We start from the raw sequence: 22,221 nt of genomic DNA, 5'->3' as shown, positions 1-22,221 counted from the left end.
GGATGCATCTAGAGACTGTCATAGAGTGAAGTAAGTCAGAAAGAGAAAAACAAATATCATATATTAACACATATATGTGGAACCTAGAAAATGGTACAGATGAACCGGTTTGCAGAGCAGAAATTGAGACACAGAAGTAGAGAAAAAAACGTATGGACACCAAGGAGGGAAAGTGGCCGGGGGTTGGGGTGCGATGAATTGGGAGATTGGGATTGACATGTATAAACTGATGTGTATAAAATGGATGACTAATAAGAACCTGCTGTATAGAAATATACATTAAATTAAATTAAAAAAAAAGAGAGAGACCATGGCTTTCTTCTACAGTGATTCAGATTGGTTTTTGGACATGAGACCAAGAGTTTTTCCTATTGTAATAGAGCAAGTAACCTTTTAGTAGGAAGCCATCTATTTCATTCCTAGGGACACTGTGACAATTAGCCAAGGCCAAAGATCCCTGTGGGTCAAATACTGTGATATCCAATTCACCCTGCCATCCATTATGATACCTGCACCCAGCTAAGTCTTTGGCAGTTGGCCTCTGTTCTTCTGGGATCCCATCATCCCCAGTGGATTCAAGGAGCCAATCTCAATGGTGGAATCTCCCATCCTCATATGTGACCGACAGAGGAGAGCCACCACAGGGCTTTTCAAGGATACTACTGCTCCCCCAACTAATGAATTCCCCAATGTTGTAGGGAAAGGAAAGTCCTCTGGGCCCCTCCTTGGGGAATGTAGTGGGTGGTGGGCATGCAGGTTGTCAATAATAACTCTCTTCCAACATCTCCCATAAGCCTTTTGATTCCTTCCTTCATAACACAATAGGGAAGATGCTCATCGAGTCTCAATTTCACTCAAACAGCTAAGTCATAACCAGCTGTACAAACCAACACATTAAGCCCCTAATCTCAGGTAAGGCACTTGTATCAATAAATTCAACTTTTATTGAATGTATTCAACTGTCCTCCTTGGTCTAACACCCTTAGAATCCATTCCTGCACATAATCCCCAGGATGCTGCAATGTAGTTTAGCAAAATCTTGCCATTCTTTCAGTGGAGAAGCTGTATCTTCCCAGATCACACTCTGTACTTGCCCCATTTGAACATGTGCAGCTCTGATGCCAGTTGTGAGTCTACTGGCCATAAGAGGGGGCGGGTTAAGTCTTGAGGAGAAAAGGTAACCCTTGCAAGATAACTGCTCTGGGTGACCTTATCAAAGTGTCCTTAAGCAAGGGAAAGTGAGTATTCCCACACATAACTTGCAAGCTGCTTCCACTGGCAGGAGAGGCTCAGAATAACTCAGAGGCTCTAAACTTTCAGCTTCATCTGAGCCCACCAGATATCCCCATTTTAACTCTCTTTTTTTGGAGGCACAAATATGACAAATTTTTTATTTCAAAGTCTCAAATTTTGACCAGCAGAGCACCACTGACATGGGCACCCTGATAGAACTTTATGATTTGGTTACCAGAAATGATTATGCCACATAAAATTAAGGCTAACCAGTCAAAATCCAAGTTCCCACCCCTTCCTAATCAATGGCCTAACTTTCACACAAGAGATTGGCAAGGCTGTAAATTCAACTCACTTTGTAATTATGCAAACCACACAATTAAATTTTATGTCATTTTCAGCAATATTTACCCTAATTCACCTTATTTATTTATAAGAAATAAATTTACTATTTTAGTAAATAACTTATATTATTATTGGTGCTTATTTCTAGTTAAGCTCTCTGGTTCTCTGATTGTGACCCATCTTTTAAGGGTTGTTTCTTGAGACCACTCCATTTAGGGTCTAATCAGGTGGAAAAAAAGGAAGTTAACATAAAGAATTGTTAACTAGGTAATTTGGAGGTAGCAACTGCAGGAAGCAGCTACCACTATCAGGACTAGAAAAACAAAGGGAGGGACTTCACTGGTGGTCCAATGGCTAAGACTGCACTCCCAATGCAGGGGGCCCAGGTTCGACCCCTGATCAGGGAACTAGATCTCACGTGCCATAACCAAAAGATCCCACGTGCCGCAACGAAGATCCCATGTACCACAACTAAGACCTGGAGCTGCCAAATAAATAAATAAATATTTTTTTAAAAAAACGGGAAAGGTTGGAATTATTTAAACTTAGTAGTATATGGCATGAGCTCTTAGAGCTGAAACTCACACCTCTGCAGTGGGTAGCTGCTTGCCTGGTGTCTCTGAGCTAGGAGAAAGGGTTCCTGGTGGGCTGGGGCACTCCATTCTGGATGGGCCTGTGTGAGCCCCAGCATCTCCACCCAGCCCTCAGCCCCCCAGCAGCTGCTCTCTGCGGAGCCTCCAGGTCTCACCCTGCACCTGTGTGGTTCAGGATCAGCCAAATGTTGAAGGGGAATTTCTACACCGACTTCCAGGGTTCCCTCTCTGTGGTTCCTCCCTCTTTTGTGGCTGCCTCCCCACAAAACCCAGCTACCTGAGCCCTGAACTCTGATCTCTGCCTCATCTGTCCAGGAGACCTTCTGCCATCTGCTTGGGCTCTACCTCCCCATACTGTGGCCTGGGAAACCTATCTAGGAGGAAGGTCTGGGTAGATGTGGGGCTCACGTTATGTGCGTTCCCTCTCAAGGATCACAGCCCCACGATGGAAAATACTATGCAGTGCCTGCACACAGCTGTTTTCTTTATCTGTCCAGGTTTTATAGTTGTGTATGGCAGGAGAGCAAAGCCCTCTTCCATTTTACTTGGCTGCTCAGCATCTGAGGCCCCATCTTTGCAGAGCTCTACATCTTGTTCCCGCTTACAAACAGCACTGGATTGAAATCTGTGCCCCTAGAACTGCCACCCCTCATTCATGGGCTTCTCTCTGGAAACCCACCTCTCCTTCTACTCTGGAATGGTCCAGCAGAGTCCTGGAGACAGGGCTTTCATATTCCCTCAGCCTGGATGGGGACCTTCTATGCCTGGCCTGTCATACTTGAGATTCAAGGGTATGGCCTGTGGATGGAGGGTCCTCGGCTCACGTGAGCCCCTCTCCACTCCTGGAGGGCAAGTTAGATATGAACGGAGCCGTTCATATCTACATTCACAGGAGGAGTGAATCGGTTGGGACGTTCACACCCATGTTAGCAGCTGCTGGGTGTGTGTGCATCCACCCTGAGTGGGGCATTAGCCAGCTTTCCCTGTGTGCTCGCTGGGAGCAGAGGAGGTAGACATTCACGCCATGGGAGCTCATACCTGCCACGTGGCAGAGGTGCCTCAACCCCCTTTCCCGCCGGGAGAATTCATCTCCATTTTTCCCATAATCCTATGGGCCCACAGGTGTTGCCCACAGTGCTAACTGGTGCTCTGGTAACCAGAGTTCGCTGGGCTATGGGCTTGCCGGCAACTTTTAAAAGGAAGTGGATGCCTATCACCTTCAAAGCTTTGGAATGTTTTCTCCGACCAGATACCACAGGCTCAGTGTTGGAAAATGAGTCTTCTGCTTTAATTCTGAGTCATGCTTACAGAATGCTCTTCCTACTACTTAAAAGGCATGTAGACCATTGTAAATGTGCCTCTGTGACTGTGTATCCCAACCGGCAGTAAGCACACATTAACTTCATCATTATAACACCATTCAATTACTGCACTCTCAATGTTTGCATTAAAAGCTGGTAAATCATTCCTGTGTACGTTTATTTGCCAATCACGACCAGCTTTTGTCCAGTCCAGGTCTCAGGGCACTGTACCATGGGAATCGTGGCTCAGTTTGAAGGACTTAGAGATCCTCTCACCCAATCCCTGATGCTTTGATCCCCTCCACACTCCTTGCCATCCTTGAACTCCTCCACTGACAGGGAGCTCACTACCTCTGGAGCAGTCCATTCTCACTTTGGACACCCATGACCATTTGAAAGTTTGAACCCATTAGGAAGGATGTTTCTGAAAACCAGCATGGAGCTTATCTCTTTTGTTTCCAAGCCCTGCTTTGTTCCGTTTAACATTATAAGTGTTTCCTTTACATCATTAAACTATCTTGAATTTCTGCACGTATACAAAACCACATATTTACAAATATGCCTTCATACTAGACATGCAATTTATCATTGCTATTTCACTAAACAATATATTACAAACATCTTTTCATTGCAATTAAGCTACCTCTCCTTCCTCATTTTCAATGCCCAGATAATCCTTTATTGTTGGATATACCATAATTTATTTAATCATTGCCTATCAGTGGGCCTTTAGGTTTTTTCCAAATTTTTGCTGTAGTGACCAACTCCAGAATGAAATCTTCACACATAGTGATATTTCCTTAGGAGAGGCTTATAGAAGGGTGTAGAAGGTCAAGGGGTGTGAGCACTTTTAAAGACCATTCCAGGTAAAGACAGCAGCCTCCTGGTTGCAATCAATTGCTAATAAGTACTGAGAGCCATGCTATACTGACATTATTATATTTAGTCCTTATCACCATCTACCACCACTCCCATGGTGCTTGCCTGTACCTGTTCTATGTATCTACTTGCAAGGGAAGAGCTGCAGCAGGCCAGGCAGCTGGCCCTGCTCTGACCACTACATAAAGTGGCCTCTGCAGGGGCTCCTTTGGGGAATAAGGACATCTCCTGAAAGCTGCAAACTGGAAAGGACCTTGAAAAGCAAAATGGACATTACACAAGAGTACTGTAGCTGGTCTTCCCAGACTCCAAGAGGCTTCCTCCATCTCTTCTCTAGAAATTCAGAAAATAAAGAAAACAGCACAGGGCAAATGAGGGCTAGGGGGTGAAGGCATGAAAAGTCACTCGTAAAGTCTGGTCAACAAGTCTTTCTTTCCATCCAGTGTCTTCATTTGGCCACACATTAAACTCCAGCAATCAAGACTCCCTTGGGTTTCTTGTCTGGGACTCCTGCCAGGACTGGGCCATGCACGGGGTGCAGAGTCTGACTCTGCACAAGCACAGGGGCCACAGGAATAAAAATCTGACTGAAAGAACCTGTTCCACTGTGTCTTCCCAACACGCACACCCCACTATGGCAGAGATACGCTGCCGCTTGTGCTCCAGGACATCAGAGCATTATTTGCGGTAGCAAAAGTACTGAAAACAACTAGTTAAATAACTACGTTTTTGTGCAGTTAAACACTTTGCAAAGTTAAAATGTCCAAGGACAATCCAAAATGTATCACCATCTCATCACAGCCAAAGTCACGGCTGACTTTGAGATGCACCATGACTTTATGTAGCATTATGGCGGAAAAAAGCCAGTTAAATTCCACTCCATTGATTGTATTTACAGACGGTCAGTTTCACAGATGGTAAGAGGTGGGGAAACTATGGGAAATACCGTGGGTAGAAAAACCAAGTGCAGAGTAATGTGTAGAGCATGCGTGTGTGTGTGTGTGTGTGTGTGTGTGTGTTTAAAGGGAGGGGCCATGCAATCATACGTGGTTTTATAAACATACAAAATTCCTGGAAAGATACCCAAGAACCTGATAAAAGGTGTAGCCTCCTGAAGCTGGGGGGTGGGATACTGGGTCATAGGGTGGAAGGGAAGCCCTCATTTCAGTTACATCCATTTGTAAACTTTGAAATTTTAAACTATATATTCCCTTTTTAAAATAAAACTTAGAAAACTACTAAATGCAAAATAAAATAAAAGAGCGCATCCTTCTGGATTAAGTGGAATAGTACCTGGAGCTAACCTCGGATCCGGAGACCGTACACCCAATCATTGCTCTACCAGAGCGACCTCGGGCAAGTTCCCGCCCCGACTGGGTCTCCAAGAGCCCATTGGCTGTCGGAGAGCAGGTCTCAGAACACCCCTCCAGCTCGGAACCCGGGCCGGGCCAGGAGCCTACCGGGCCGCGCTAGCCCGGGGCCGAGCAGCCGAGTGTGGGAGCCCCGCGGTGCAGGCCCGGCCAATCAGCGACTGCGAGGCGGGCGGGGTGGAGGCGCCGCGCTCGCTGAACGGAGCTCCAGGCAGAGGCGCCACTGCCGTCCCAGAGCAGACCATGCCACGCTCACCCGTGCTCTTCCTGCTGCTCCTTCTGCTGCAGCCGCAGCCGGCACCCGGCCTCGGGCTCCGCGCCGCGGGCGGCCAGAGCCCCGAGTGCGATCCGTGCCGGCCGGAGCGCTGTCCCGAGCCCGCACGCTGCCCCGCGCCCAGCATCGCGGCGCGCGACGAGTGCGGCTGCTGCGCGCGCTGCCTGGGCGCCGAGGGCGCGAGCTGCGGGGGGTGGGCCGGCGCGCGTTGCGGCCCCGGGCTAGTGTGCGCGAGCCGCGCCGCGGGGGCTGGGCCCGAGGGCACTGGGCTCTGCGTGTGCGCGCAGCGCGGCGCCGTCTGCGGCTCCGACGGCCGCTCGTACCCCAGCGTTTGCGCGCTGCGCCTGCGCGCCCGGCAGGTGCCGCGCGCGCACCCCGGCCACCTGCACAAGGCGCGGGACGGACCCTGCGAATTTGGTGAGTCTGGCTTCTGCCCTGCACTGCTGGGGCGGGTAAAGAAAGAGGGACCCCGACCCCCTGGGCTGTGGGGTGAAGGATCACCCCGTGCGCCGCGATGGACAGCACTGCACGGGCCTCAGGTTTCCCTCGGGTCAGTTTTTCCTTACCTGGCCAGTTACTTAAGGAGGCCGGGACAGGAATCCACAACCTGTACCCTTCCTTACCAAACCCATGGAGACACCAGCCACCGAGCTGGTCGTAATTTTGATGAGCCTGCTGTCCCTTTTGGTACTTAAGTAATTGCTGGTACAGTTATTTCCAGGCCTGGCATGTTTGCCTCCAGGAGACTGGGAGTTTGGGGAGCAGGGTGTTCCTACTGGAGATGAAGCAAGAAGGCCCCTGTCCCTGGAAACTTGGAAATAATGTGCTGCCCACTGGGGGGTCTGAGGCAGCCCCCGAAGCACAGGAAAGTCACCGCTGGCTGTTCCTGGTTGGGGCTCCCAGTGGAGGAGAGAGCTGGCTGGTGTTTCCCTGGCTGCAGCCTTGGGCTGGTTCCTTCCAGGGGCTGTATCAGCCCCTGTGGAGCCACTGTAGAGGTTCCTCCACTTCAAACCTTTGTTTCTGCCCTGTGGCATTTAAACAGTCCTGTCTCCTTTCTTCTCGTTCCTGTCACCCGCTTTTACAATCTGCTTTCCTCAGCAGTTAATTCACAGGCAGGTCTCTTTGTTTCCAGACAGGTAACACTTTCACTTCACATGCAGGAGACATGAGAAATGCTGACCAGGTCCCCAGACTCTAACCGGTGCTGATGGTCTCAGATGATTCCTCCCTGGGCTGGTATTCTGTTCCTAAGAGACAGCTGCCTTGAAGGCATTTAGACCAAATCTGCTGTTATGCAGAGGAAACTGAGGCCCATGGGGCAAGGGACTCATCCAGGGTGATCTGTAAAGCCTGGCTAGCTTCTGGGTCCCCAGCACCCTATTCAGTACTGTTTCAGGACAGGACTTGATAGTGTTAAGTCAGGCAGGTGGCGGTTGCTATGGTTACCAGAGTGTGGCCAGATGGCAGATGGAAGCCCCATACCCCTAATTCATTGAAAATTACCAAATGACAAGTAAATGTGACAGCCCCTCCACTCCGATCTGTGGGCTCTGAGCCCACCTCAGGCACAGGCCCTGGGAGTAAAGATGTTCATGGGGCCAAACAGAGGCAATTCAGAAGCTGCTCTTAATGATCCCATTAGTGACAGGCGTCAGGCCTCCCCAGAATTTTGCTCTCCTTCCCTACCAGCGATTGTGTCATCAGCCACTATCCAGACCCCGGCACTGTTTTCCCATCTCGTTTTGTCCTGAAATGTTTGTGTGGCCCCCCTGCCCTTGTGTCCTGGTGAAGCACGAAGGTGTGGACGGGGGATCTTTTCCAGCCACGGAAGGCAGCACCTCATTCTGTGCTGCCCTCAAGCCATCCTTTATCCAGATGACTTGGCAGGAGCACTTTTTAACAATGCCCCTGGGGACCTTGCTTGAAGGGAAACAGACTGTCAGAGCAGCAGCTGTTCTGCTTCAATATTGGTAATAAAATCACCCCTCCTCAGTCCTCACCTGTGCCTTCAAACAAGCAAGCACCTGACTTTAAGGGAATGAGGCCTCTGTAAATATTAGGCTCCCGCAGTGTGGGAAGTGTTCTTACCCATGCCTCTGAGGGGCATTTGGAAACAGTTTTCAGGCTTAAATTCTGACCTTTCCCCCTACTCTCTGAAATGCCCCAAAATGCTATTAATGAGAGTAATCCTTTGATCAACACACATATATTGAAGACCCACTATGTTCCCACATAAGAATAATTCTTTGTTGTTGGAAATCACTTTTGCATTCCATCTTCTTCCTTGATTTTTACAACTACCCTGGCCAGGTCTCACTCCCATTTAATAGAAGGGCAAACTGAGGCAGACAGAAGAGAATTCCCTGGAGCCACATAACTAGTTCCCAGCTGAGGTGGAGCTCCAGCCTGAGTTTTCCTGGCTGTTTTCAGATGGGGCCATGCACCTCTAGCACTCTGGAAGGTGCTGCAAATTGGCTACCCTTGAATCTTCAGGGCTTCTCAGTCTGAATCCACCTTCCTTTTTTCCCCCAAGGCTTGTTGCTGGTTCCTCTGTTTAGCACCAGGTGATGGCTCCTGAGAGGAACAGGTATAGCTTCACAGAAGGGGAGGCACCTGAGAGGAGCCTTGAAGGATGGGTAGAAAATTCCTGGGTTGAGAAGGGGGGATGGGGAGGCACAGCATGAACGAATACAAGGAGGAAGGAGATCCTGGGGCGACTGTGAACAGTGGACCCGTGGGCAGTACCCAGTGGGATGGTTGGCAGAGGAGATGATACCCAGAGTAGTCTGGGGCAGGCTTATTGCAGGCCTTGAGTGCCATGCTGCAGGGTGACACTTCATTCTGTACTGAGTTATTAGTTCCATTTCTCAACAGTAAGGTGGCATGGCGTTGTTGTTACTGTTATTATCAGTAACAGTACTGTAATTGTTATCATTACTTTAAAAGGCTGCTTTGGGGGAATTCCCTGGTGGTCCAGTGGTTAGGACTCCAAGCTTCCACTGCAGGGGGCATGGGTTCAATCCCTGTTCGGGGAACTAAGATCCTGCATGCCACGCAGCCAAAAATAAATGAAATAAAATAAAAGGCTGCTTTGTTCCAGGTATGCAACCTGACTGTTTGCTAGCATTGGGAGGAGGTTGGGATCCTGCAGAAAGCAGGTTGAGGTCGTGTTTTGAATGCTGCACTAAATAGGAACGGGGTCCCGTGCCAGTGCCCGTGGGGGCACTGAGCCCCTGAAGCTTCAGTGAGCTCTTGAGATCCAAAATCTTAGAAAATTCGCCTCGGTTGAAATTCCAGCTGCACTTAGAAACCTCAGTCTGTGCAAGGCGTGTGTTACCAGGTAACCAGGAGAGGCAGCGAATACCACTTTGTGAGAGGGACAAAGAAGGGGGGGCCTCGTGTTCAAAAGTCTTTCATGCCGAGGGAGGGGGCTTGAGGCATAGGCTGCAGGGAGCCGGATTAAGCTGTTTCTGGTTCCACATCCTCACATTGACTATTAGCATAAATTATCAGGGCTGTTCAGTGTGTTGATTATTAAAGTCTTTGGTTGTGTGCTTTTTTCATACGAGCAGATGGGTTCCTGGTGGATGACTTCTGATATTCTTTCCTTCCCGAGCGCCATTAACTTTAAAGAAATCTCAGAGGCATTAAGGAAGATCTTTCATTCCAGCCATCAAAGACACTCAGTTGACAGGGTGGGGGGACAGATCCCCACACACTTAGCAATATCGATCCCTTTCATTTGTATAGATCCACACGGTTAATAACACAGTCACATTCATTCTCTCCCTTCACCCCGGAGGATGTAGGGCCACAGTCATTACCCTCATTTGCAGATAAGGAGGAAATTGTTAGCAGCTTGCCCAATGGTTAGCGACCAGGCCCCCGGGCATTTGAGTTTCCCTTGGTGCTATTTGGCCCACCCCCAGTGCCCACCTGGGTGACTATTCTGTTACCTGATGGGTAGGTTTGTGCCAGCCTAGCATTTCCAGGGCTGTTGCTGACACAAGCAGAAGGAAACGAGTGTTTAGCAAGGAAGAACTAGGGAGACAAAGCTGGCACATTCACAGACCGGGCTGACCAGACACCATCCTCCCTCCTGAAAGCCACATGACTCTTGCCAAAGGCAGGTAGAAAGGAGAGCCCTGGCTCTTCCAGGAGCGTGGCAGCTCGGACAGCAGCAAGGTGAGAGGCTGCGCCCCGGGCTCGCCAGAGTGAGGGCTCTGGGCCACGGCTTCTGGAGCCTTCAGGCGGGGCCCGACCGGTAGGCCCACTCACCAGAGGTCAGTAGAGGGTCCTGAGCAGGCAGGGCATCTTCGAGGAGACCACCCTTTGGGGTGGCACAACCTGCCGAGTCCTCAGGTCCCTCCGTGGAAGCCTTTTACAGTTGGCAAGAGGTCTTTTTACTGTCCTCACAACAGCCTGTGTAGAGGGCACAGCGGAGAGAATGGACTCCTGTGCCCATTTTAAAGAAGAAACTGGAGTGTGGCAGAGACAGGATTGAACCTGCCTGTGGTAGTCATATGTGGAGGACCCCAGCGCCACACTCGAATGAGCCCTTGGGGACAGTAAGACTGGGAATGTCCTGCCAGGGTTAAGGACACATTGCCCATTTAATGGTATCTTCACAAGAGCTGTTCCCTGGGGTGATTATGGAGAGTTTCATTTCTGTGCAGAAAAGAGTAAACATAGCAGGCCTGAGGCTGTTATCCTTAGAAAGCCCTGCTGGCGAGGCTGACCCTTGGCTGGTGTCTGAGAATTTGGATGTGGGGAGGCTTCCCACCGTTTCCAGAACTGATAAGAGTAGCTCACTGTACAAACAGCATGGTTTATGCTGTACACCTGCTTTACTTCTGGGAGTCTGGAATTTTGGTACGTAGGAGGCAGAGGCTGGGGGACTGGACCCCAATAAAAACCCTGGGCACTGAATGTCTAGTGAGCTTCCCTAGTAGAGGGCACGCCACACGTGTTGTCACAAGTCGTTGCTGGGGAATTAGGCACGTCCTGTGTGACTCCACTGGGAGAGGCTCCTCAAAGTGTGCTCCTGGCTTCCCGGGTCTTTGCCCCATGAGCCTCTTTTCCCTCTGCTGAGTTGCTTTGTCTCTGTTTGTTGTAATAAATCCCAGCTGTGAGTAAACTGTGCCGAGTCCTGTGAGTCCTTGTAGCAAATCATTGATCCTGGGACTTATCTTGGGGGCCCCCAACACAATCCCTAAGGAACTCTTTCTTATTCTGGAATGGAGTCCATATGGCTAACAAATGTTTCACTTTAAAAATCCATGTGGGATTAATGGAATCAGCGTGCCTGGGTTTGCATCTTCACTCCTCCAGGTGCTTCACTTTTCTGAGCCTTGGATTTCTCATCTGTAAAGTGGGGCTAAAAGCACCTACTTCACAGGGCTGGTGTGAGGATGAAAGGAGTGGCAGACATGGAACTCCCTGTCATTTCAGGAGAAGGCAGGATGGTGTAGGACAGAGCTCAGAGCTAGACCGCTGGGCTCATAGCCTCACCCAGCTGTTTAAGGCTGGGTAACCCTGGCTAGCTCCCCCATCTGGCAGCTGGGGAGATTGCTGGAAGGATCGAATGGCTTAAGCCTGTAAGCAGAAGGGTGGTATTATTACCATTAATACTATCATGATAATGATGACTGATTGTAAAGAGCTATTATGGATAAAAATATTTTAAATTTAAAATCAGATGTTAAAATTAAAAACAGATTAAGCAACATGAGGACAATTTTCAAGATAACTGAACAATGCTATATCTTGGGTATGGTGGTGGTTACACGGCGTATGCATTTGTCAAAACTTAGAACTGTACACTAGAGGGAATGAATGTACTGTATGTACATTTAAAAAGAAATCAAAATTTGAACATCACTTTATCACCAAAAGCAGGGGGCTCTTTTGGAAAAGAAGTGCTATTTTCTGCCTTGAAATTAGTGGCAAAGGCAGTATTTCCAAGATGGTCTTTCTTAATTGTAGTTATGGAAAAAGGGGGAAATGCAAAGAGAGAGAAAGATGAAATGTGATTTACTGGCTTATTCATTTAGGCCTGAAAGGGATTGATGAAATCTCATTTAAAATTTATGACTCTACATGAAAGAAAGTAAAGCATGTTGATTGAGTGTCCCTTTGGAATCTACTGAGGGCTTTGGAATAAGATGCAGGTCTGATTGTTCCCACGGCGAGCCATTTGACGACTGGTTTGGGCTCCAAAGGAAGTAATGCTGGCAGGGGGTTGTGAATAAATTAGACTTTCTTTGTCATCCATTGCAGATGGGGCTCCGCCAGAGAGCAGCAGTGCTGTGGTTCTTTGTAGCGGTCAGCAGGTGGCTGGGTCACGTTGGGCAATGTTAGAAGCCTAGAACCTTAGTCCATTCAGGGGACTGGCTACACTCGGGGCTGTGGGTAGCGGTGTGGTGCTTGGAGGGCGTTCAGTTGGTCACAGCTGAAGGAGTGAGCTGATCAGGCTGAGGGGGAAGAAAGCAGCCTGGGGGTAAGGAGGGCAGGGTCTGTATTCAACTCACTGGAAGCCATTTGAGGCACCCAAGGTGCTGTGGGGCTCCTGAGGGCAGCCCTGAAATTAATAGGTGGGAGTTACAGGAGGTGAGTTTTAGCTCCAGGTGAGAACAAGGTTTCTAACCAGCAGAGCCAAGGACGGAAGGACCTGGCTTCATAGGTAGTGAGCTCTCCATCACTGGGGGCATGCAAGTGAAGACTAGATGAGCCCGTCACAGATAGGCACATGCTCTTGGGGAGTTGGGCCCCTCCAGTTTGAGACTCCATAGCTCTAAGACACTTTCCCAGAGATTTTTTGGCACCAGTTTGACAGGGTCTGCCTCCCAGTCTGTCTGGAGGGGTCAGGCCAGTCTCATTTCTGCGCCCCTTCACTCCTTCCCTCCATGCTCTTGCTCCAGCCTTCTGTCTCTCTCCCTTTGTTCTCCTTTTTCATTGCAGCCCCACCTAGGTGGGCCAGGGCCCTTTCCCTCTCCAAGGCTGGCCTGTGGAGGGCTGCAGGGATGTCCGAGTCCCCAGGTGAAGCCCCAAGAGTCGTGAACTCTGCATTTTGATGGCCCAAGGGTGAATGTGTTTGCTCTTTTGTCATGCCTTTCTTCGCGGAGTCATCTGTTTAACAGGCCTCCCCTGCCCCCCACTTGCATATTGTGTTAACTCAAACCCTCAGTTTCACACTCATCACGTGATAAGATCAGCTCAACAGCCCTGTGAAGCAGGGGGTATTATCCCCATCTTACAGACAGCAGACCTGAGCAGAGAGCATACTCCTCACCAAGCCTCCACACTGCGCCTCGCCCAAGACCCCACGGGCCCAGCTGCGAGGGTGGGTCTGTGAGACGAGATGAAGCAACTGCACTGCAAGGCAGGCTGGGTTTCAGTCAGTCAAAGCGGGCAGACGCCCTGGTCCTGGACTAGGACACACCCCCAGGCCCTCAGGATGGGGAGCTGGGGGCGCACTCCACGTAGAGGGAAGGCAGGGCAGGGCAGGGCAGGCAGGTACGCTGAGGGCCGGGCGGAGGGCCTGAAAGCTGAGGCAGTTGGACCTGATTCTTTTAGTTCCAGTGTGAGCAGAGCAGATGCCAGGCACAGGGAGAAGGGCAGAGTGTGGAGTATCAGCTAAGAGTGTCTAACTCAAATGCTACATGCTCTCCTGTCCCGCCCAGCGAGCCCACACCCGCCCCGTCCTTCCTGTAGCGTGCTGGCAGCCTAGCACCACATTGCCGGATTCCCTGATTTACCTTTCTCCACGCAGCGCAGCGAGGCTCGGTGTCCGTGCCTGCAGTTTTATCCTCGAGGATGGGGAGGTGTGTGGAGCCTGTGATATGCAAATGAGCATCTTGAACCGCAGGGGGTCTCAGCAGGGGGTGAGGGCAGCTGTTCTGCATGGCGTTATTCTTTGAAATGCCCTCCATGCGGAAGGAGAAAAGCCCATCTGGTAGAAGACTCTGCCTCGGGTGAAGTGACACCAGCCCCTCCCGGAGCCTGGCACACTGTCAGTGTAGTTGAGCTGTAAGCAGATGGCAGCTGGGGTCCTGGAAGGGATCCTGGGAGGGAGTGTGATGAGACCACAGACAGACATGCTGGGCGACTTTGAGAAGTCGCCTTTCCTCTCTGGATCCCTGTTTTCCTGTTGGTAGAACAAAGGCAATGTAGGAGGAAACAAGTAGGCATCCTTCCAGGTCTAAGAAAACTCTTCTACGATTCCTTGCCTATGAGTGTGTCCTTTCTGTGGGGAGCTCTCATCTGCCCCAACATGCTCTCTGCAGGCAGGGTATCTTAGATGTGGGGGGCTTGATCAGGGTCAAGGCTGTCTTCCCTTGTCTTCTTCTCCCAGCTCCTGTGGTCATCACTCCACCCCGGAGTGTTCACAATGTCACCGGGGCACAGGCGTCCCTGTCCTGTGAGGTGAGAGCTGTGCCTGCCCCAGTTGTCACATGGAGGAAGGTATTTATATCCAAGAACTTCTCTGTGTGTGTGTTTGGGGGTGGGGTGGGGTGTATAAATGTTTTTTAAGGGTGTGTGTGTGTTTATATGTGAATTGGAGGATTAAAAAAAAAATTATGTTCCACCCCTCTGCCTCCAGATTTATGCCTCAAAACTTTTACCCCAAACCTCTCCCCAGAGAAGGGGTGTTGCCATTTGCTCCCTCTGCCACTTAGCTGTCCAGGAAGTTCTGCTGTTTATCTAGCCTAGGTCAGCTGAGATGAAGTTAGAGCTTCCTTCACTGGATCTGGGTTTTAGAAAGACTTGGCTGGTGGCAAATGACCCAATCCTATTCCAAAACTAGATCTTTCTGCAGTTCAGTTTTTGAGAGACTGGCATATGTTGTCTCCTTATCTCAACAGCCCTGAGAAAGGCAATGAGATTCTGATAGTGGTGGTGTCTACATCTTCGCTGTCCAGCAGGGGGCACTGTCTGTACATACGTTCAGGCTTAGGAAGAAACTGGCATTTAATAGGAATAAGAGATACTAGGGTCAGCCTTCAAGTCAGCAGGAAGGTGAAGACAACGAGGGTGTCTGTGGGGTGGTCCTTATCCAGAAATGCTTTTTCTAAATCACTCCTGGTTTTTCTGTTCTCTGTAGGTCACACGGTCTCCTGAGGGCACTCAGGTGCTGAAGGACCTGCCTGGGGACCACATCAATATAGCTGTCCAGGTGCAAGGGGGCCCTTCTGACCACGCGGCCACGGCCTGGGTTTTGGTGAGTATCTCATTTGTTTAGGATTATTGGCTATTATTGACTGGCCCTTATAAAGCACCTTTTATATTTCTATAACATGTTACACCTTTCAAATACTCTGATCCATTTCTCCTTGGACCCTACAGTAACTGAGAGGAAAGCAGGGCAGGTAGTATAACCCCTGAGAGCAGAAGTGATCTTCAGAGGTAGGCAGAATTATGGCCCCGGAAAGATGTCTATGTGCTAATCCTTGAACTGGTGGATATGGTATGTTGTGTGGCAAGAGGGGAAAAAGGATGGAATTAAAGTTGTTAATCAGCTGACTTTAATAAAGTTATCCTGGGTTATCTGGGTGGACCCGATATAATCACAGGAGTCCTTTAAACGTGGAAGAGGGAGGCAGGAGAGAGAGCCAGAGAGATGGCAGTGTCAGAAGACATGAACTACTGTTGCTGGCTTTGAAGATGCAAGAGGGGGCCACAGGCCAAGGACTGCAGGCAGCCTCTAGAATGCTTCTCTTAGGGCTTCTAGAAAGAAGGCAACCCCGCTGATACCTTGGGTTTAGCCCACTGAGACCCATTCGGACTTCTGACCTCAAGAACTGTAGATAATAAATTTGTGTTGTCTTAAGCCATTAAACGTGTGGTCATTTGCAACAGCAGCCATAGGAAGCTAATACACTTGCCTGAGACCACACGGCTGATAAAGACGGAAGGTGGCAGATTCACATCCTCCTACAGGGCTCTTCTATGCCACGTGCGGCAGTTTGGCTGAGAAGAGGGAATGCCCTGTGTTTAAAAGGGCGATGGAGTGACGAGATGGGGGCCCGAGTGGGGCTGGTTACCCTACCTCTCAGAGCTTCAGTGTCCACAACCATAAAAAGAGGGCCGGGCTTTCCTGGTGGCGTAGTGGTTGAGCGTCCGCCTGCCGATGCAGGGGACACGGGTTCGTGCCCCAGTTCCGCGAAGAGCCCACGTGCCGCGAAGCGGCTGGGCCTGTGAGCCATGGCCGCTGAGCCTGCGCGTCTGGAGCCTGTGTTCCGCAGCGAGAGGGGCACAACAGTGACAGACCCGCGTGCCGCAAAAAAAAAAAAAAAAAAAAAAAAGATAAATAAAAAAGAGGGCCTTGGACTAGACCATGTCCAGTGACCCTAACAGTCTGTGACTTACCTGCGAGTCTCCTGTAATGTGAGGGTAACGATGCTCCGCCTTCAGCCACCATGGGATCAAAATGAGACGGGTGCACAAACCCTCTCCAGTCTGTAGTGACTCACAGTTGAGAGAAGCTGTTACAACGAGAGAAAGCAAGAGAGGAGGGAGCTACCGTGGATCTCCTCTGCAGGGGCGTGAGACGGGCCCTTGAGGGTGTCCTCCTCATTCCACCCCCATCTCGGCCAGCGTGGGCAACTTCTCCACCCAGCTCAGAGACTCAGAATGCAGTTGGGTCCACGGCTTTTTCACATCAAGCATATTCCCCTCCTTTTATTACAAGGAGAGGTGGGGGAAGGTTGTCTCTGGTGTTATTTTGAAAAGGCTGCATCCGTTGGGAGCATTTGAGGGCTATTCTGTGGTCAGTAGGGTTTTGTTCTTTTAGTTTGCAGTATTTTCCTTGGAATCTATACCTATCACCTTCAATAAAAGGACCAGGTAGCCTCACAGTAAAAGGCAGAAATGCAGAGGAAACATTAAAATGAGAGCCAGGATAGAGAGGGTACTGAGAAGGAAGTTTAACTCTTTCTCGGCAGCCAAGGCAAGAAGAGAAATAGAGGGTGAGCTCTGTCTTATTTTGAAAAGGAGTAAGTGTTCAGAATCATTAAGAACTAAATAAGTAATTTTGCTATGCCATATATGACTGTACAAACTTGCCTGTTTAACTTCTAGATCAACCCTCTGAGGAAGGAAGACGAGGGGGTGTACCAGTGCCATTCAGCCAACGCAGTTGGGGAGGCCCAGTCGCACGGCACAGTCACCGTGGTGGATCGGAGCCAGTACAGAGCCGCCCGCTTCCCAGGTCCAGATGACCACATGTGAGGGGGTAATGTGCATGTTCCAAGTCATCTGCAGTATTTGTACACCTGTGTCACGGGAGATTGAGATGAGTCATAAGATGCATAATAAATAAGAAGAAAAATACATGAATCAAGGAAACCAGAGAAATGCAAACCAAGAGTAGCAACATATTACAAAATTGGCAGGTAGACTCTGTGGTATGTTCTACACACGTATCACACTGGGCTTCCCACTAGGATGCAAAGTCAAGAGCTGTGAGTGTTATGGGTGTCCGTCAGGTGAAAAAGACCACCTATTTTTTTCTATTTCTCCAAGTCCGCCCAGTGAGGGTGCTAAGAGAGCAGACGTGGTCACTATGACAGCATCCAGGTGAAAACACGCCCGCAAAGAAGACAGTCTGAGCTTCCTGGGTCTATTCCCAGGTTCTTCCTTGTCTGTAGCTCTGCAAGTAGTTAGAGCTTCTAGAAACAGGGAGGAAAATGTAAGGTGTAAAATCGTCAAATAGGAATTCAGTGAGGAGATGGCTCTTAAAGTTGCCCTCCTGATACTTAAGTTTTAGTTTTTTATATATGTGTATAGTTATATATATGTATCAAAAAGTCAAGTATCGAGACTTTTTGTCCTGTACACTTGTATGTATACTTCTGTATGTACATATGTGTGTGTATGTATGTTTCATGTTTTAAATATATGTATAATTTATAAGTACATATATTTATATTTTAAAAACAGAAATGATACCAGGGTATGAATATAGTCTACTATAAATGAGTTTTCAAAGGGGTCACAAAGAGCCATGGAATTTTAATACCATTGCCACAGCCCAGTCCGTGAGTTCCCTCTACAACATGCAGAATTGGCCGGCTATTGCTTGCATACCTCCAGGGACACAGAGCTCACTACCACCAAACAACCATCTGTGGATTTTTCCAATAGTTGAAAGTTTTTCCGCACATTAAGCTGGAATCTGCCTCCCATCCATTGGCCTTACATGTATTTCCTAGACCCCCACAGGCGTCTCTGCTCCCACCGGCACCACCCCTGGTTGGGGAGAGATTTAAAGTTAGCGGCATTTCCCCCACCTTCCATCTAACACATAGTTGACTACGACAGAGCAGGCTTTCTTTCTCTAATTCTTTTCCCTCTTTTCTTCTAGGGTCTTAGAAACATTGATTACAGGATGATGGAAAAGTCAAGTCATGGATCTTGTTTGCTTTGTGAAGAATTGGAAGAACTGTGTTTGTAGATAACCATTTTCGTATGTTTTTAAAAATTAGATGCAAACTAGATTCGTATGCAGATGTAGTTTTTAGCAGGGCAAACATTGGGAAAACAGACTGCATGTAGCCTTTTTATACTTCTGAAATGAATAGCTCTGTGAGAATTCTTTTTTTAACTTCTCCCTCCAAGGGAAGGTCACCTTAGGTATATTTGTAATTCTAAAGGGCTGGACCGAGGTGTGTGTCAGCTGTGACTCTTTACCTCATCTGTCTAGGGCTGATTAGTGACTTAGTATGTGTTGTAGGAAGAGGGGGGAGGGTCCTGCTGTCCTCTGCCTGACCTCTCTAACTTTGCTGTGTGAACTGGGTAGGTCCCTCCCTCTCTGAGCCTTGTTCTCTTCAGCTGTGAATGTGGTATTTGGACTGGATGTTACCCATGTCCCTTCAAACACTGCCATCCTGGAGTAAGATGGTCCTACAGAAAAAATATGGGAAGTATAGTCTTAGCATTCTTTTAAAAATAATATTCCCTCAAAAACAAATGCCATTGCTTCATATGAAGGTGTGGACAGCTGTTATTCCTGCTGCTTTCCCATTTTAAAGAGACTTAGTCCTAGATGGAACACTTAACCAGACTCAGGGGCCCCTTGGCTGGGCATCTGGGGACCAAGATGTCCACTTATTAACAAGCACAGCATTCTCTAACCAAGCTGGCAGTGGAGACCTGGCTTTTGGACATCAAATTGTAAAAATGGGGTTAACTGCTCTCTCTGGGCTGTGGAATTAGAGTGTAGTAGAATACATTTTACTTAGAGATGTTTTGACCTTAACCAGAAATAAAGCTTTCTTTCTTTTCTTTTAATCAAGAAAGAAAAAAGGAGAATATTTAATATCTGGCCTAAAAAAATAGACCCCCTAGGTGACTAAAATTTTTTAAAATCAGAATTGGGATCTCACATATGGATAGTTGTTAAATTTCACTGTCCTGTCTGTGGTCACTTCCCATCTCTGGGACGGCAGGCAGGATAAGCATTAATGTCCCTCCCCCTTTACAGATGAAGAAAACCAGGCTCTGAGAGTAAAGCGCTTGCCTGAGGCCTGAAAGCCTCTGAGAAGGACAGGAGCTGAGGGCATCTGGTCCTCTTTGGCACCCTTTCCACTCCATGGTGCTGCTTCTCAGAAAAATCTCGTAACTATGGAAAGGAAGATGCTGCCATTTCCACAGGTTTCAGGGATTCTCCTTAAGGTCCATCTCACTCTCAAGCCACTCACACTGGGCGTTGCATTTTGGAGTCCTTTCTGGAATTGCATTTTCTGCCTTTAAGCCTGGCTGTTCCACATCTGAAATGCTGGGGTGGCATCACCCTGACGTACATAGCAGGAGGGTGACCCAGGAATCCAGAAACATGAGGTCCATTTGGGAATTCACCCCTATCTTTCTGGGTGACCCTGAGAAAGTCCCCTTCACTTCTGGACCTCGATTCCTCATTTGAATAAGGGAACGAAACTAGATGGGTGGTTTTCAAACTTTAAAAACGTTGGAACCCCTTCTTCAAATAAAGTCAAAATTGAACCTGATCAAAAGGGAAGCTGTCCTTGTCTGCTGGAGGTTGGGCCTTCCAGGGGATCTGCTCGCGTCCCCGCCCTACTAGGCTCCCCCAAACCCCACGGCAGTGATTTCCGTATCCAAGTCTGCAGTTAATTCCTCTGTGATTTGAGTGGTTGGGAGATGGCTTGGGAAGAGACTTAGTGAAACCATGTCAGAGGAATAGGGAACTGTAGAGAAGGCAGTAGAACATCACGCATCTGCTAATAAGCACATTCAGCGAAATCAGTTGAATCACCTCAAACTTGCCCAGTCAAATCTGGAGAGCTGGATGTGGACCCAATGAGCAGGGTAGGTGGAGCCCCGGGGTGACACGGCTGAGCATCAAGCCTGCAGGAGGCTGGGTGTAGCATCGTAATGATGTACAAAAAATAATAATAATAAATGTTACACTGTCTGAAGTTTTCACCAAAACCAAAAAGGCAGGTTAGCATGATTGTTCCAACCTAAAGACTCTTCACCTGGGAGAGCCCCAAGGCCTCTCAGAGGCTAAGCGAATGTGCGCTGTGGCTTTTATCATTTGGAAACATGATGCCCTCAGAGCCTATGTTTTCTACCCTATTTTCATAGATGTGATGATGTCACAGGACCCCTGCACTCTGAAAATAAATGTTTTTAGGGACAGTCTTTGTGGTCTCTGTCCTTGGAACGCTGCTGTAGGTGGGTCCAGGTCCTACTGATACTTCTCCATCATCCGTTATGCATCTTGCCCTTCTTTTGCTTGCCCACATCAACTACTGTCATCCGAATTGTCCTTACCTCTCACACCTGAGCTGTGGTTACTGTCGTACCTGGTCACCCTGCTTGCAATTTTTAACCAGCCCTAACTAATCATCTACTGCCAGCCTGATCCTTCTAACTCCCTCTGAACTGGTGTCTCCCACTGTATAGGCATTCTACTATTTAATTCATTCACCTAGATCTGCCCTCTGTTACCCCACATGCACACGGAATAGCATTCTCCAGAGGCCAAAGGGTGCAGACACTGGCAATATGAAGGTATGTGGGACCTGGGCCCTGCACTCAGGTGAGACTTGAGTGGGGATGCATGGGACAAGGTTGCCATCCTGCCACACAGCACAAGGTGTCTGCTTTGTGATCAGAGTAGGGGGAGATCAAGGAAGACTTCCTGGAAGAAGAGAGCCATCTGAGCTGGGGATTGGAGTGATGTGGGAGATTCCAGGCTAGGGAAGTAGCACGTAAAAGGAGCAGGGGTGGAGAAGTGCAGTGTAGTTTGTGCATGGGGAGTAGTGACCAGTTGTGGCTGAGAGCTCTAGTGGCAGGTAATGGGGTAGTTTTGGGCCACACCCCTAACTGCCATCAGAAGAGGTTGGACCTGATGCTATAAGAGGTGGGCCTGAATCTCAGTCTTCTATTGTCAACTGGGTTATAACTAGGCTTGAGGAAGATAATCCAAAAGCTAGTGTTCAATCCCAAAGGTATCCACTTTCCACCTTAAACAAGAAAGGGTAGTTTTTAGTCAAAATGGATTTTTTTCTTCAAGTGTTAGGGTGAAATTAATCCCATGTCTTTAAAAAACATTGCCCTCTCCGTTCCTCCAGAGGTGGACGATGCAGGCGAGATTAATAAGAAGGAGCAAACCAGTTGACAGTGAACAGCCTCCTCTAATAAATTTCCTCATCCCCAGCCTTCGCCAGAGCCTCCTGAACATGAAATCAGAGAATGATTATTATGTGATCTTTTAATTAATTAAGGGAAACTAAAGTGCCCTGGTGTCTGCAGCCGAATAACGAATTCGGAGCGCAGGGAGCCCATCATCCAGGGCAGACGTGGACACACTTGCCCACGCTCGGCTCAAGCCGACACCTCTCTCCTGGAGCCTGAACTGTTTTACGGTCATGACTGCCTCTGAGTTCAGCACTGACTGCACCCGTGTCTCCTTTCACTATGGCTGTCTCTTTGTTATCCTAAATCTCCCCCATGATATTAGGGAGTGGTTGGATGTCAGGGGAAGAGTAAAAATCATTAATGCTAGGGGATGGGAGGCAGGGAGCAGAAGCTTTTCTCACCTCCATTGGTAAATCCACCCACCACACACATCTACAGAGCACCTACTGGGCGCCAGGCACTGCTCGGTGCTGAGGGATCTACTGTTGCTCACAGCCCCCGGAGTAGCAGCCCTGGAGCTGGACCTGTCTCTGCTACTGAAGGTGCTGCAGTCATCCCTGGGA

At 48.9% G+C, this 22,221-nt stretch overlaps 1 protein-coding gene across 1 annotated transcript; it reads left to right on the top strand.

The window, feature by feature from the left end:
* Nucleotides 1-5,964: 5,964 nt before the first annotated feature.
* On the top strand, nt 5,965-17,224 carry IGFBPL1 (insulin like growth factor binding protein like 1). The gene is made up of 4 exons (XM_065879797.1): nt 5,965-6,412; nt 14,349-14,458; nt 15,099-15,215; nt 17,075-17,224. The coding sequence occupies exons 1-4, from the start codon at nt 5,965-5,967 to the stop codon at nt 17,222-17,224; spliced, it is 825 nt and encodes a 274-aa protein (XP_065735869.1).
* Nucleotides 17,225-22,221: the final 4,997 nt, after the last annotated feature.

The sequence above is a fragment of the Phocoena phocoena genome, chromosome 6, assembly GCF_963924675.1.
Source record: "Phocoena phocoena chromosome 6, mPhoPho1.1, whole genome shotgun sequence".
Lineage (NCBI taxonomy): Eukaryota > Metazoa > Chordata > Mammalia > Artiodactyla > Phocoenidae > Phocoena > Phocoena phocoena.
This window is presented reverse-complemented; position numbering and strand designations above follow the sequence as displayed.

Excerpts from the sequence above, each read along its gene's own strand:
- IGFBPL1 (XM_065879797.1), top strand. The coding sequence starts at position 5,965 with ATGCCACGCTCACCCGTGCTCTTCCTGCTGCTCCTTCTGCTGCAGCCG. Across the intron at positions 6,413-14,348 it reads GGACGGACCCTGCGAATTTG|CTCCTGTGGTCATCACTCCA; the intron begins GTGAGTCTGGCT and ends TTCTTCTCCCAG. Across the intron at positions 15,216-17,074 it reads CGGCCACGGCCTGGGTTTTG|ATCAACCCTCTGAGGAAGGA; the intron begins GTGAGTATCTCA and ends TTTAACTTCTAG.